Raw genomic sequence first — 17859 nt, forward strand, 5'->3', positions numbered from 1 at the left:
TACTTTGGGAAAGACTGGATTAAGCTATAGCAAAAATATTATTAATGCGTGGGTTGTCATTTATTTCTTTATAGTGATGATGCAAGCCATGGTAAGTGATTTCATACAATTTGGACTCTTCTTCTAGGAAATATAAACCGTAATTGGTTCTCAAATTAACACGTTCACACTATGTTTGTAAAACGCATGTCTAGTGTTTCTTAGAAAAATATAAGAGACAAGAACAAAGTTTAGTTTTTATCTACAAGTAATTGATAAATGCTACATTAATAAATCTATATTTTAACGAATTTGTTTGCATTATATGGTCTATCAGTGCTTGCCTAGAATATAAAACTAAGTAAACATATCTCTAGAGCCTTTCTGAAGAGTGTCGGTGGCTCAGGGGTTAAGCACTTGACTTGCAACCTGCCGGTACTGGGTTCGAATTCCGCCATGTACCAATGTGTTTTTCGAAGTCAACCAAGCCGCATTGGGCCTACGGCCTAGTCACACGTGTTTCAATAATGTTTTCTTTCTTACCTGTTCCAAGCGTGCTTTTTCTAGTTCCTTCTGCATATCATCGAGAGCCATCTCAGCCTTCCTCAGCTGCTCCATGTCACGCAACATCCTTTGCACCTGAGTGCGGCTGGCGCGGCCCGCCCGCAGCGCCGCCCACCCTCCAACCACCGCGCCCAGAAGCAACGACGCGAGTAGCCAGTCCTTCCATCTACTGCCTTCTGACAAATACAGAGTCCGTTTAGTTTAGAACATTTTTTTATGTACCGATATGGTCATCTTTAATCAATCATTAATTATTTTGCAATTTTGCTATTGCAAGCAAACGAGCAATTGATTGCTTTTATTTAAAAAGGAAAATTGGACAACCATAGTCAATATTTACTACGTGCCGCGTTTTGACAGTATCCGTTTGACGCAGTGCTTAGTACAGCTTACTTAAAATATACTCTTTAAAATAATTTGATAATTTTTAAAAGCGATAGAACGTAGTTAATTACACACCAATATATATGACTCGGGAACCTAAAGAATGCTTGTCATAAATAATCCTAGTTATTAATTATTTAATTGATGTAATCCAAACGCTGCACGTGAGTGTACATTCTTAACGCGGGCTGTTTCCACTGTTAATTAACTACACGTGACAAATTAACAATACGAATTCACGATATCTAATAGATTTTAATACAGTTTACTGTATGTTCATCTATATAACCCAAATAGAAAGCGTAATTTTCAATAATTTTTTTTTTTAATTTATTGACCAACAAAAATGTTCACAAAGTAAAAAAATGTGTTCTCATGAAAACGATAAATTTTCAAGTTCCTTGGAACAACATTGAAAACGCAGTAACAATATTAAATAAACAAAAGGTAAATCAAAACGAAAAAATCAAAGATAAGCAACATAAATTAACCTACAAAACAATTAAAAAATATCCATTTTTGTTGAAAATTTAAGAACTATGACGATGTCCATGAATTAATTTCCAGTCCATTCTTTCAAATATCACATTTCTCGAACATTTTTTATAATAGACGCTTAAGCCAAACTTTTTTTTACCATCATCGTCCAAATCCAAAAACCGTCCACTGATCAGCAAATAAATTAAATACGAAACAGCCAGTGCGACCCAAGTCTCCAACACCATAATATTTTCATCACGTTAAAAAAATTAACCAACACTAGTTTATTATTTCATATTCACCAACCGTTTCACTATTCGGCCATTATTTTCAACATTTATTCACGGACAATTGTTTTTTTTAGGCTAAGGTAAATTGTCATGGAGCCATCAAAAAAAAATACGCGTTCAAAACTACGGATATGAGACAAAGGAAAATTGTCATTGAGCCATTAAAAAAAAACACGACAGAAACTGCAGACGCGAGGCAAAGGTAAATTATCGTGGAGCCATTAAAAAAAAAACTAATATTACACGATCACAAGCGCGGATGTACGAACAATACTTGTTACTGAATGAGGCTAAATCACACTTTGCACTGTGATGTAATATTATTGTAACCACAAATTGCGGTCTGTCGCGTAATTTTAAAACTTTCAAAATACCTCAAATCTGTTAATTTTAAAAATTATACAAATTAGTTGAAAATATTTGTAATGAATAAACAGGAAACTAGGTACAGGAATTAAATCGTTTTGAATAACTTCCATTTTACGTATAGTCTAATTCAATGTAAATGACAAAGTATGCCAATCATAACTATAACATTTTAAAAGGCTATAATCACGGACTTATACTTTCCAAAACAAATCCATCTTACTAATATAATAATGTGAAATTTTGGATGGATGTTTGTTTGAAGGTGTCTCCAGAACGGCTGAACAGATCTTGATGAAATTTAGCACACATATAACATTGTCTTACAGAACACATAGGCTACTAAGTTTTTTTTTAATTGCGCGCAGACGGAGTTGTGGGCGACAGCTAGTAGACAATAAATTATATTGTCAGCCGGTGAAGTGCGTAAGTATAATATCTTATTTCAATTGAACTCAACCGTTTGTTACAAACAATTAAAACATTTTGGATACGTAAAATCCGATTTCAGTCCAGACTCATGGTCTTCCTTTAAGTATGATTTAATAACGCGTTACGAGCAACTACATAAGTTGCGACGAGACATTGTGCGCCCACGTCACTTACAAACTGCCTTGCGAAAACCATTAATTAGGCACATTAATACGATATGTACGAATGTCGACGTCTCTATTGGGTACACACCTTTATTTATGTATTGAACAATTGCTTAGGTCTATAGGAATCAGAAACCAATTGACCCGTTTCTATTATAGTTAAGAACAAAACAGAAATCTTGCTATTTATTATAAATGCGAACGTTTGGATTCATGTATGTTAGAAGGTATCTCCAGAACGGCTCTAAGGATATCGCTGCAATTTGGCATAGACTTAGAACATACCTTTAAGGAATACATGGGCTACTTATTAAGTTTTTTTTTCAATTCGCGCGGAGTAGTCACGGGCGAAAGCTAGTTAATCTATAAAAACAAACTACATAGCTTATTTGCCCCTATGATTCACTTAGTAACTGAATAGATTTTCATGAAATTTTGGTACGATATTCTAAAGACGACAGAGAAGGTTTATGGCCAAAAAATGTAGAAAACTTTTTGCGTACTCTATGACATTGACATATTGACTTGCTTTGCAATGCATTCCGTGTTCAAGTTGTATGTTACCTAAAAACATTATATATACTGGTTATGTTGAACAAAATTTATTCACGTATGAACGGTTTCTTCGCAGAACAATGTCTTGAACACCATTAATTCGTGTAATTAAGTACAATTAGTGCAATTACTACGAAATTATATACGCCTGAGAAAAGAATAGCTCCAAAATAATGATAGAACTGGATAAAAACGAGAAGTTTTAATTAGTTTTAGACATTATTAGTTAGAATCCTTTGGCGCGAATGCTGCGCTATCGTTACAAAGTCAAGTGTCACAATGATTAGTGAGGGGACATAAACGTTGACATTTTAGGAAGGCTAGTGTTGTGCTAGTACACCGGCACACGGTCGTTTTGAACGTTAGAATACAGTCGAAGCTGGATAAACGAGAGTCCAAAGGACCTTGCAGCTTTGTCTCTAACAAGAGTTTCTCCGTTATGGAGGTCGTCCATCTGGACCGACCTAATGACTATTATAAAGGTTTCTCGTTTATCCAGGTTTGACTGTATTTTCTGTAATAGGCTTCTAAGATAGAGGTTAAAATAAATTTTAATGTTTTCTTATTACACCGTGGACTTCCACTGCCTATATCTCTATGTTGTAGTTCCCTGTTTTTAGGATAGAATGAAGGAAATTCCAATATCTTTTTATATAATTTCGTTAGCATAAACCCGTGTAAGGTCTCGTGTTATAACATTTTAGTATATAAGACTAATTTATTGCTTAATCGTCTATGTAATAATCGTAAATAAAGTATAACTAAATGTGTGTTACCGACCACATTGTGTTGTAATCGTTTTGATCGTTTTCGCGTTTGTTTAATATTTTAGTATTATTTAAACCAAATATAAAGTAACAAAAGTCTGCAGTTTTCATATTTTAAGGTAGGAAACGTGCAAGCGGCAGCTTGAATTAGCCAAAGCGAAACGTGTGCAGCCCATGGACATCTGCAATTGCAGATGCGTTGCGTACCTTTAATCGACGGAGGAGAGGACGCATGAAAAGGGAATATTATCCTTCTCTTTCTTACAAGAAAGAGGTGGTAAGGAAACGAGGACTGAAATTAGGCCAGCAGCACGCACACTTATCAGACGAAACTTAGAATCATTTCCACTTCACACTTGAAATAAACCGTCATGACATTTTTTACAGAATTGTGTCAGTTTAAACTTACAATAATGTTTCTCTACACTTCGTAAATGGTAAGACAAAATCAAAGTTAAGATGTTACATTACTAAAATGTAATTTTTTTTACACTTGAACATTGGTTAATGTCATGTCGTGAGCACTTAATGATGAGTTATAAAAAGTGGGTTTATTACTTGAACGCCTCGACACGCTGTTAGTTTGAATAATCACATCATTTTTAAAATGTCTTAAAATATTTACAATGAACCGAAGGGCAAGGTGTTGTTAGTTGTGAATTTACTTTCGCATTCACAGTCTTTAAGCGATCAATTCCCTTTATATAGATTTGAGAAATCTACAAAAGAGTTTGAAGAAATTATTTCTAAATTCAAACGTAAGTTTACCAGAGAACTTGAGGAGTGCATAGATTGGGCAAAGGCTAAGGGCAATCATCCTAAGTATATACTGTCATGCAAAACAGTAGAAAATTGTCGAATTTCGAAATCCGAGTATTGAAATGATTTATAAGGATTTTGTGCTCAATAGAGAAGTATTAATTAATTAATTAATTTTATTATATAACTAGTTGTCGACCGCGACACCGTCCGAGCAGAATTAAAAAATCTTAATTAGTAACTATGAGATCTTTAAAGCTATGTTCTACATCTATACCAAATTTACAAACATCCATCCTTCTATACATTTGCATTTATAATATTAGTAAGATAAGCTTTATTGGTTTCCCCTATGACCAGGGACTTGTGTCTAAACAAGGGCAATACCATGTATGATATATTTTAAAATATTGTTTCTATTTTAATTAACAAAAACAAACATCGAACAATAAATTCAGATATTGTTTTAAATCCCATTTTGATATAGTATTACATATGTTCACATTATAATAACATTGACATCCGCAATTCACTGGTTTAGAAATTATAGTCATATGCCACGATTCTGGCTATCCCATCTAGTTCCTTAGGACTTAGACAGGAATAGGCTAGGCTATTATAGGCTTCTCTTTTTATTTCTGCGCTGATGAAATCGGGTGCACCCGTTAGTAATAAAATAAAACACGAGCTGTACAAAAGAAAACGGGGACTTACCTTTTGGAGGTCCGAATAATACAACATCCATAGCCTTGAGGGCAAGCTTCTGTTTGTGTATAGGGTCCTTAATGCCAAGGACATTGCTCAGGTACTGCATGTTGTTTACTGCCAACCTATACAAAATATATTTTCTCATATTAAAAGGTAAAACCGAACAAAGGACTAACTGATGATGCTAACATAACAAAACATAGCATAAATATTTAAATATGCAGTTACTAGCTGTCGCCCGCGACTCCATCCGCGCGGGATTAAAAACAAACTAAATAAGTACCCTATGTGTTCTTCCAGACTACATTCTATATGTATGCAAAATTTTAGCAAGATCCGTTCAGCCGTTCTGGAGATACCTTCAAACAAACATCCATCTATCTAAACATTAGCATTTATAATATTAGTAAGATAGAGAGGATATTATAAACACTTTTTTTTTTTCAATTTTTAGAATGATAGAGCCTGCGACAAGACCCATTGGACTTAGAATTTCCTCTTATAAATGAGACGAGGGTGAGTCTTCCTATTACAAAAATATTACCTCTTTATTCATTCTTTAAAAATAAGAGGTAACACTATTGTTTTATACAGTCGAACTAGAATAAGCGAGAAACTTTTATAAGCAAGGGTCCTTGTCCGGTCTCGACAGAAGACCTCTATACGCGAGATAAATATCGCCTTTGCACTCTCCATTCTCGAGGTTCGACTGTACAGGTGTTACGACGACTGAAAACCGTCAGGTAAGGAACGCATTACGAAGCGAAGCGTCCATAGGTCGGTAACGGACGGGTCCGTTTAAATAATCCGTTTTAATCCGTTTGTTTCGATACGTGCGATGCGTCCGATACAATCCTATCGCTTATATTATAACAGATTTTTCACCTGGGTAATGTGGCTCCAGTGATCTTGTGCTGCAAGAATAGAGATCTGTACTGTGGCAGATCTACTGACTGGGACAACCATTCCACCGTTTGTTCCGTAGTCCAATTGTGGACCTGAAAATAAACACGTGACCGTTAATATATGTGTACTTTAATCTGTAAATGTACTTCTGGTTACTTTATACTGATAGAGATTGATAAAGACAGTAATTGCTATCCAAATGACTTAAGTAATTATATAGAAAGAAATTCGTCATTTATTATGTGTTCCGTTCGAGGTCCGAAGTCCATTATGAGAGAATAAATTATGATTAGAGATATGTACCTTATGATGAGTTCACTAGTCATTCACAACTTCTATACTCGTTTTTTTTATAACTACACACTAAAAAATCAAATTCAATATATCTAAGCTTATTTACTAGTTCCTTCTAAAATCATATCTACAAACTCGTATAGTATTTAACTCACCTCTGATCTAAGCCAGGCCTCCCATAACTCCTTGACAGAGATGTGCATATCATCATTGTGATGGAAGGCGCGCTGCCGTTTCTCATAGCCGCTGTCGTACTGCAACTCTTCACGGAGGAACTGGAACACAAATGAAAAGGTAATTAATACAGGCATGTTGCAAAGGTAAGTCTAAATATTGCCAAACAGGTAAACTGCACATATTAGTCTAAACCTGTTTCCTAACGTGGGACCCACGCCCCAATGCCCCAAAGAGGGGCAATTTGTCAGTTAAAGTCAATTCAAGAATGGACTGCGGGAAAATGCTAAATAGCTAGCTTGATATCAATTAAGAGTCAATTTAGTTAAATAAAAGAAAATTTCGTGACACAAATAACTATTTCATTTACATCAAAATTTCCACAAAATATTTCTGATAAAAATATGAATAAATATGAACGTGAAACATACAATTTTTAGGATTAAATTGCACATCGTAAATATGTAGTCATTGAAAATTTGTTACAATCCAGGCCAGTCAGGTGCGCTAGTAATTGAGCCAAGGGGACGTCAAATCAATTGCAAAGATGAAACGGCAGAAATAGATATCATATACAACAACAAAATTATGTTATTGTATTAAATACTAGCTGTCGCCCGCGACTCCGTCCGCGTGGATATATAAAAAGTGTAGCCCATCCATCCATCCATCCACATCACATCCATCTAAACATTCGCATTTATAATATTAGTAAGTTAAATAAAAAGCAGCTCTTCGAGGCATACAGTCAGCGTCATATAGATCGTCACAGACAAGATGTGCAAATATATAGGTACATCAGAAGTAATCAATTATATCGGTACAACAAAAGTCCTCAAAATAATAGATGCATTCACCCTGCTCAAAAACATCGGTACATACACAGCGTCAAATATATGAGTACATGCAAGATGCTCATAAATATCGTAGCAGCCACAGCGTCATAAGTAACGAAGCAGTCAAGGTGCGCAAAAATATCGGTACATTTGACAAAATTGAACTCTATCTCTATATACTTGTGATACAATTTGGAATAAACTACTTCTGTTACATTCATTTGACACTTTGCATCAAACCATTTTTCAAAATTTACTAAAAGTGTTCGACGCGGATGACAGATATTAGGTAGATAAAACCAACATCAATTTTAAGTTTGTCATCATATATGCTAGTTTGGTCTCGTGGCCTTACCGTTCGCCGCCGTTGGTACGTAAGGTCGGCGGTTCAAATCCCAAGCCACTATTTTTTTTTTATATTTAAACTTTTTAATTTTAATATCGAAGCACATGTAATTCAACTTTATCGCCGTAGTTATTAGGTACTTTTTGATATTGCTTTGGACTAATGAGTTTGACCGTTAAAGTACTTTTCTATTTCAAACAAAAATGAAGGAGATAAAGCGATGCTATTGGCATGTAATTTGTTTATTACTCATGTTTGTTAAATTTGTACCGGTAAAAATAACACTACCTTTTACTGATACTGATTATATTTAAGAAAGAAAGAAAAAAAACTGAATGTCAATATCCAAACTACATCAAATTTTTGGTCGATTGCAATAAACATTCCAGTGTGCGTGGGCGCGCACACATATGTAGATAACACTTGTACGTATAGTTTCCGCGCGTAACATTCATAAAACCCGCAACGACAATCCGCGCTCCGCCCGCTCACTTCACCCGCGATGGTCTGACCTAATTGTTGTTAACGTTATTTAAATTTCTTTCTACCCGACAGCGAAAATTATAAAAAAAAAATTGTCGAGCAAAATTTTACATTACCAAATTTTTACTGGTTATGAAAAAATAACCCCGTGATTGATAAAATGAAAAAAAAAGTAGCCTGAGATTCGAACCGGTAAACTTACATATTACGGCAAACATACTAGAATACTGCGCCAAACTTGTATATATTGTGACAAGGCAAAATTTGATATTAGTTATTACGTATCTGTCATATTCGGCGTGACAAACTTTTATAATATATTTAAGCGTTATGACAGGAGAAGAAAAATATTGGGTTGCCCAGTAAGTTCGTGCCGCTTTATAAGGAAAATTGAAACCCTGTTCTCTTAAATTTTTGGAAATGTTTTTAAATTATATTGGTACGACTCTATACCTAAAACGTCTTTTATTATTGGATAAAATTTTAAAAATTAGTTTTTATCTCAACCATAAAATGAAATTATTCACAATATAGAAATTTTCGTGACGTTTGATAATGGTGGAAATCCGAAAATGAATCCACTTTAGCTACAGTCTACGTTTACTTTATTGTAAGCTTTATATCGAAAATCAGAACGAACTTTCCGGACAACCTATAATGTTAATACAAAGTGTCAAATGAATGTAACAGAAGTAGTTTATTCCAAATTGTATCACAAGTATATAGAGATAGAGTTCAATTTTGTCAAATGTACCGATATTTTTGCGCACCTTGACTGCTTCGTTACTTATGACGCTGTGGCTGCTACGATATTTATGAGCATCTTGCATGTACTCATATATTTGACGCTGTGTATGTACCGATGTTTTTGAGCAGGGTGAATGTATCTATTATTTTGAGGACTTTTGTTGTACCGATATAATTGATTACTTTTGATGTACCTATATATTTGCATATCTTGTCTGTTACGATCTATATGACGCTGACTGTACATTCGAAAAAAAATGAATAAATAGTATCCTATCCTATATATAAAAGAAATATATATCTATATAGATTTGCATTATAACCGTTGATACTATAATTTAAAAAAAAATCGTACTTCATATGCGATATCAAAACTATTGGAGCCTGAAGTAGGATATATTGACGTAAAATGAACCAAATAAAATACATGTGGCAAACATTTGGAAGCACTTTTTATTTTGGAATCATATGTTTGAGATCTTTATCGCTTTACTGAGAAAAAAAACCGTGAATTTTCAATCGTTATATAAAAAAACTGTTGTGGCAAAAAATTGAATTTTAAAATTACTTTATAATATCATAGATAATTTAAAACTTCGCAATTTTTACTTCTAAAAAAGATTTAAATAAGTAAATAATCTTCAAATATAATGCTGCAATCATAGTAGGTAAGGTACGTAATGATCGATTCAGTTTTTGTGCTAGAAATTTATCCAAGACTAGCCTTGAGTTGGTCATTGACTCTTAACAGCGTATTGTTTAGTCTGTTTAAATCTTTTATCTTATGACTTCACAGTGTTCTTTTTCTCTTTATTAAACTTATACACTGTACCTATACCAAGGCCAGGCATACCGCGTCAACAATTGTAAATGATTTTGCCTATATATAATTTTGTTACGCCTGAAGGAAATAGTTGAAATAAGGCCAAGCGTTATCGCCGACATATTATGCAACGAGATGTTGCATATTAATATTATTCCAACACAATGAATCGAAGCGCAGCTGCAGATGTGAACTTGTATGAAAAACGACGCCAAAAATGTACCTTATTGCGTCATGATGTTTACAAAAACCACACGAACCGTTCAATGCCCATGACTTGCACAAAAAGCCTAATATCTATGTACTGAAAAAAGTGTATGCCAGCTACCCCATCATATCCTTTTACCTTATCATCCCTTCCTAATTAGATAAGAATGAGAAATTACTAGTAAAACTTCTTAACTCTACTGGAACATCCAATGTATACTCACATCATCGCTCTCACTAAGATCAACGTTCCCGTTTGCGTCGTCATCAAGTTGTCGATGCAACTGCGTGATGGCCTCAAGACCAGCGCGATCCTGTAGACATGCTGGCTCATTGTTGCACGCCTCCGTAAGTACTGGAAAACATGAAAGGGACGACATTAGAATTTAAAAAAATATTAAATCCGTCATGTGGTTTTTTACCGTAACACATATTGTCATCTCTAACATTATCTTTGAGTAAAACAGAGACAACAACAAGGCGATCGAAAGCCACAGTTTAGGACGTCCGGCAGATGTTAAATAGAATTATATCTCGATTCGGGCCAACACTGAAAATGTGAAACGCAAGCAATTTTGACAGGAATGATTATGAATGAGTTTATTTAATTGAAAGTTAGTTGTCTATGTTAAATGTTGTTTATCTATGGAAATTGTTTTGGTCTGGATTAGTAAGCAGAGTATGCATTTTACTAATATGATGCACCACTAGATGATTATATCAAAAATTTGTGTAATTTCTTTGTTTTTAAGGGATAAATTAGGCAATTATATTATGAGCATACAACAGTGTATTGTTATATCAAGAGCTCAATATTGCGATTTCGCTTTAATCAATTACAATACAAACAAAATAGATAAGTAGGTCAATACGGAAATCAATTAATTATCATTTAGCAACATGACTAGTTTGACAAATTCTAGAATTTACACTAACGTTGTATTAGCGGAATGAATCAAACATTATTTTTTAAAAAACAATATTGCTGTTTTCAATAGCCTAGTAATAAATAGGGCTACAGATCTTAAGTCGAATCTAGAACTAAATTATTGTTATTATACGTAGGTTAAAAAGCATTAAACGTATTATGATTACAAAAATTTTCGTAAACACAAAGAACATATCGTCTGTCTCATATTATATTGCATATTATATCCTAGATTATATTGCGAATTTGTTAAATCAATAAACATGGATGTTGAGTGCTTGTTTATTTTCTTAGGAGCAACCATTTAGCAGGTTCACGCGTAGTGACGTCATCTTTTGGTGTCCGGGAGCTATTACCACTTCATCGTATTATTTGGAACTCTTTGGATCTTCAAAACTAGAGGAATATTCACTCAACGCCAATTTAGATGGAATCATTGATAACGATCTTAGTTTACAATTTTTTTAATGTATTTTTATGGCATCAAGTGATGTAAAAGTCTATCTTAAATCGTCTGAAAAAACATTATTGCTAATTATAATAATTGGGTCCAGTAGGTAACATGTGATAAGTTATCGGTTACCTCGAGTTTTGTTCGTGTAAATTATTCTGTCATTTACACAAATTGCTTTTACTTTATAAAAAATTCTAGCTGTAGCCTGCGACTCCATACGTGATTAAAAAAATACTTAATTAGTAGCCTATGTGTTCTTCCAGACTATGTTCTAAATCTATGATAATATTACAGCAAGATCCATCAAGCCGTTCTGGAGATACCTTATAACAAACTTCCAAACATTCGCATTTATAATAATAGTAAGAAGTAAGAAGACATCACTGTACTATGAACACATTAACTACCTTAAAAGTGTTTTTTTTTTTAACTTAAATGGCATCATTTAAACTCAAATACCATGTACGCGGACCGAGATAAAAATATATGCGCATAAATCATTCTAAATGGAGGTTATACATCCACTGTACGTTTAGAGGTCAAAGACAAATCATAAACAGATTGGAAATGTGATTATTTTACGAGTAGTTAAGCTAACATAACCACAATATTGGAACACTAGCTGTCGCCCGCGACTCCACAGGCGCAGAAAAAAAACTCAAAAAGTGTTCCATGTGTTTTCCCGACCATTCTATTCTACATTGTGCCAAATTTCATAAAAATCCGTTGAGCCGTTCTGAAGATAAATAGGTATAAGGTTAGCGTGTACTATCTTTAGATCGCATCATCACTTATCATCAGGTGGTCAATGGCTAGCTTATTCATTATCAAAAAAACAAACGTTCATCCATTCATCCAAACATTGGCATTTATAATATTAGTAAGAAGTGTCATATTTTGTGTATCAAATGACAATGAATTAAGAAGAGTTCATTCTGTGACCATATAATCTTTGGCAGAGAGGAAAATGTTTTGCATAGCGTGAAGGAAGTTTGCAGAACAATTGTTAATTTCTGGTACCTTTGCTTTGCAATATAAAAGAACGCTTAACGAATTTATAAATCAAGTCGTAGGCCGTACAAAGGTCTAATGTGATATTGTAGGTCACTAAACCGGTTGTATGATACATTAAAACATGACAAATCGATTTGACGACCGTCATCAATGCTAGTTTCACACTAGGACACAGGCAGACCAACGGGGTTAGACAAAATACATTCGCTTCGAAGCAATTCCATAGCGAACTGACTTATCGAAAGTTATTGTCAGTTCTACACATTTTAGAAGTTCGTTATGGAATCGCTTCGTAACGAATGCACTTGGTCTAACCCCCAATAGGACTAGTACAGTACTACTTTTATTTCAATTGTGACAATATAGTCATGCGTTCCGATCCTCTCGATGTAACAAATGTTACGGCAGTGGAATTCTAGAGTAACAGTATTGCACACACGCCGAGACAGAACTGTACAGATTTCATAGTAAGTGTGAGTTCCATCAATAGGAGTACTGCGCTGTCTACTAATCTACATCATTCTTCTGTCCTCGTGTGAACCTAGTATAATCGGTATTGTATGTTAGCATGTATAGTACCTACTTAATCTAACAATACCAACGTTGATAATGAAATCGCCGGTCGACGTCGAACGGATCCATTCAAATGCGAACTATCATACTGTAAAAGTCTAGAAGCACTTATCGGTCAACATAAACGTATCACCACCTTCATTTTACATACGCATATGCGCGCATTGATAGCAAATTGTAATACATAGATTCGATTGAATATATAGAATGAAAAAATAAAGAATTACTTGGTCATTGAACTATTAAATTCAATTTCAAGAATAAAAATTGATAATAAATAATGTTATAAAAGGTTTAAAGAAATTAAAACGACAAGAAAATATATATCTGTCATACCAATTACAAACGTTCCAAGCTACATACTAGTCGGGTCACTGACTTTTTTCTGTATTTTGAAATAATCTCAAATTTATTACTGTCTTACTTTACAATGAATACAAAGAGATGTTACTTCCTAAACATTACAAATAAGACCTATTGATAAATAAAAAGGGACGACTATCATTTATTATTTTCAGAATACTCTACAAAACAAAAGATTTAGGCAATTTTTAATACAATATGATTAGATAGTACTATCCGGAACTACTCAATAATATCAATTGGATTTATTAGAAAACTATTTGTCTGTGACTCCGTTCGCGTGGAAGTAAAAAAAAAAACTTAATAGTCTGTGTTCTTCCAGGCTATGTTCTACATCTTTGCCAAATTTCAGCAACATATAATATAGCAGTTCTGGAGATAACTTCTAACAAACATACATCCAAACATTAACATTTATAATTAGTAAGATCTACGTTAATATTTTTTTCTATTATAAAATTATGAAATTTCGAAAAAAAATACCTATTAATGTCTTTATCTCTACTTTCCTTAATACATAAAAATCACGTATTATTTATTGCATTGCATAGTTTCAATTGTTTAATTTTATCATTAACTTTAAAACAATTGAACGTAAGCTCAAATAGTTTGTTAAACACAATTGTTTTTTGAAAAATATTTATCATATGACCTCAAAATCATTGGAAATTTCATTCATATAGTAGTAGGTGGTCAAATCAGAAATTATCTATTTCAAATTAAAAATAACTACATCTGTTAGTTGTTAATTAAAACGTGATCCCGAATGAGAATTCCAATCAACACGTGACTACACTCAGAAACTAAATAAAAAAAACTTAAAAATAAACATACAATCCAACGTTGCCGTATATAAGAGCATTTCTAAAGATACACAATTCATCCTGTAACCATGTGCCAAAGTCGTGATTATATACAAAATTAGACTCTAACACAATTATTATAATGATTAAATTTAATTAGCGTAAGTATTCGTTGTGTATTAATGAGCTATCGTCGGTTCCCCAGTGTACTTGGTAATGAAACAATGTCAAGTGAATTGGAATCACGTGCCTGCATTACGCCATCCTATAGAAATTGTATGAACTTACAACGACACTGAAAACTGTTTTGTATTTCCTTATCCAACATTCGTATTTTAAATATAATTGTTACCAAACTAAATGCAGGGTTTTTTCGAGAGTATGTAGATATGTTTGTTAAAAATCAAGCAAACTTTTCAAAGGCAATCTTGCTGCTTACTTATCTTACTAATGCTATAAATGCAAATGTTTGTATGGATGGATGTTTGTAGAAGGCATATCCAGAGGCTAAACGGATCTCAATGAAAATTGGCATACCTATAAAACATAGTCTTGAAAAAAACATGGCTACTAATTATCTTTTTTTTTTAATTCCGCGTAGACGGACTGTCGTGCGACTGGTAGTATTCCGATAACTTCATTATGTTTGTACCAGAAAAACAATTAAGAAATGAGATCACAGGAAAAATCCAAGCATAATAAATCAACACAACATCAACAATGAACGTACAAAGAACTCGGGAACTACATTTAACTTCCCCTCATTGGGATCAATTACTGTGGTGTGATGCAAGACGTTTGTTAACGTTAGGGCTGTCACCTCATTGTGTTTGACTCGAATTCTCCTTAATTTGCACAGTGCATAAAATCGACATCTTAATATGAGAGTGGTATTGACACTAGATGTTTTTATTTCGTCGTCAAAGCGTTAAGTGGTCAATGACCTTCAGTTTTTTGGTCAGTCTGCGGCTCTACTCTTATTGAAAGTTGGCAGCCCTATTTAGTGTGCGTCTCCGACATAATAGACTTGCGTGGCGTGGACTTTGTTATACAGCGAATATATTTGAGAACAAACGTTAAGAATCAAGTTCATAGTCCAGCAGTTAACATATATGTTCTGAATCTACTACTGGTTTTATTACTAGATTCGACTATCAAATAAGATGAAAAAAAATCGAACGATCCCCAAAGAAGTTTTTTTTTTCTGATAAACTATTTTAATTGGAGCACTAAATACATAAACTATTTAACTAACTTAACTACATCAGAGCTATCTTTGCATCAATACAATTCCGCAAAGCAAAGACATCGTGGACGCGTAATTATTTTTTACATGTCTGGCAAATCTTAATCAACGAGATACAGACAATGTTCTTGGAATGAAAATACGAATATTACCTTTTCTCTAGCATTCTTAGTCAAGGTCCAAGTTTGGCAACCGTACAACAGAGAAGGATATAGTGTATTGGAAAATTAAAAGTGACATGACTTTATGAGTAAAGTGTGAAAATGAGTAGTACTTTTGTCGCCGTAAGAAACAGTTCGCAAACACAATTAGAAATGTAAGATAGAAAGAGCCATCTAGAACATTTCCACTTAGAATTTTTTGAATAAACGTTTTCTATGTAATCGTGTTATCGCGGTCAAACGAACAAGATAATTTCATCGTAGATAGCTTCAGCAAGCAACGATAAATGGTATCGAGTATCCAAATTACAATATTTGAACTTCAGTTCAGTTCAAATCCAAAATTATTTCTTGGATGAATCTTTAAAAAAAGCAATATTATACATATTAATTATCGTTGATTTGTGTTAACATTGTGGTACCTGAGTAAGATTTTGCCTGTATCATAAAATAGGTTTAACAAAATCTATGTAAAAAAATATATATTATAAGAAATTGATTAAGGAGATTAAAAAAGTAATCTTACTAATATTATGGATGTGCAAGTTTGGATGTAAGTTTGTTAAAAGGCATCTCTAGAACGGTTCAACGGATCTTAATTAAATTTAGCACATATGTAAAACGTAGTTTGGAAGAACACATAGGCTGCTTAGTAAGTTTTTTTTAATACTGCGAGTAGCTAGTACATAAAAGGATAGAAACGTGTTTCTATACGCGATGGTAGCGCTCACAAAATACCAACGATCTCAACAATACACCGTTAGCAGGCATTGTTCAAGAATTACCTACAATTTGTATGAGGGAAATATCCACGGGTAAGGAAAGCAAAGTTCAAAATTTTAAATTTAAATAAAGTATACTAAAGACTAGCCGTCAGCTTGCACAGGCAAAACATTCACATAAAACATGTTACATCTGTAAAAACCGATATCATAACATGTTTTATTATACAAGTTTCGACTTTGTGTACTCACGGAAAAATATAAAATACATCTGACAAATAGCCTTAACAAGTTCTTACAAATAAGATCTTGAAATGTCTTCATTGGATTTTTAAAGCAAACATCCTTGATCGTACAACATATGCCAGCTTGTACACATTAACATATGGACTTACTGACATATACATATATAATGTCCTTGGCTTTACTTGACCCTTATTCGTACGGGCTTTTTTTTTATCGCGCGTTAAAAAAACGTACAAATAGAACAAATGTATTTCTATGTATTGCTTCACATGGCAGCGCTTTTACAACGCTATGCTTTTTAATCGCACATATTGCATTTTTAGAGCCGGACTACCAGAACAAGAGTTATTTTAAAGCGTTTGGCGCAAGAGCCGCGAACAACGAGTTTTAATGCGACGTTAAAAAAGCGCCCGTGCGTTTTATAATTTTTAATTTACCTTAAATATGCTATATACTATTATATTGGAAACTATAATTGCTGTTACCAATAGACAATTCTGTTCAGCACATCGGAAACTGTAACCTAGTAACCTCAATGATTACTGATAGGCTAAAATTTATACGAAAAATACACTTATCTATACAGTTGGGTGGTTAAGTAATTTTACTTTAAGACACTAAATTGGTGAACTTTCCACTCTTTTTGTAGTTATTTCTGCATAGGATACTCATGGCTAGATTTTGCGCTTAAGACCTATTTCGACTCTATTAGTATCGACCACCTGTTCGCATAAAATATAATAATAGTGCAATTAATAACAACACCGCAACATATATAGAGTTGTGAACAATCGACCCTCACCGCGCACACTTGCCAAGGCGAGTTTACGTGCAGTCTGTATGCCCACTTTCCTTATTTGGCAGCAAGTGTACATGTCGATTTATCCGTTAAGATGTGACAAGGGCTAGGTAACAGGTGTCAAACTTTTTATTTAATCTATAGATTATTGTCGTCGTCATACCGTTGGTTTCTGATATCAAAATCTGTATACAACATATCGTCATCCCTCTCAATATCTTTGACAAAACGGATATAACAATATGTTTTAAACCAGGATTTTGGTCTCAAAAGCGCACTTTTAGAG

General features: G+C 33.7%; 1 protein-coding gene across 1 annotated transcript in view; it reads right to left on the reverse strand.

Moving 5' to 3' along the window:
- Stim (stromal interaction molecule) overlaps positions 1-17859 on the reverse strand; it is a 29854-nt gene that overhangs the window by 7539 nt on the left and 4456 nt on the right. Inside the window, exons 2-6 of the mRNA XM_013316208.1 lie at positions 10489-10619; positions 6804-6923; positions 6334-6446; positions 5455-5570; positions 523-719 (exon numbers count right to left, since the gene is read on the reverse strand). Coding sequence (XP_013171662.1) covers positions 523-719; positions 5455-5570; positions 6334-6446; positions 6804-6923; positions 10489-10619 — 677 coding nt within the window. The remainder of the gene's footprint in view (positions 1-522; positions 720-5454; positions 5571-6333; positions 6447-6803; positions 6924-10488; positions 10620-17859) is intronic.

This window comes from Papilio xuthus, unplaced genomic scaffold, assembly GCF_000836235.2.
Source record: "Papilio xuthus unplaced genomic scaffold, Pxut_1.1 DF826949.1, whole genome shotgun sequence".
Taxonomy (NCBI): domain Eukaryota; kingdom Metazoa; phylum Arthropoda; class Insecta; order Lepidoptera; family Papilionidae; genus Papilio; species Papilio xuthus.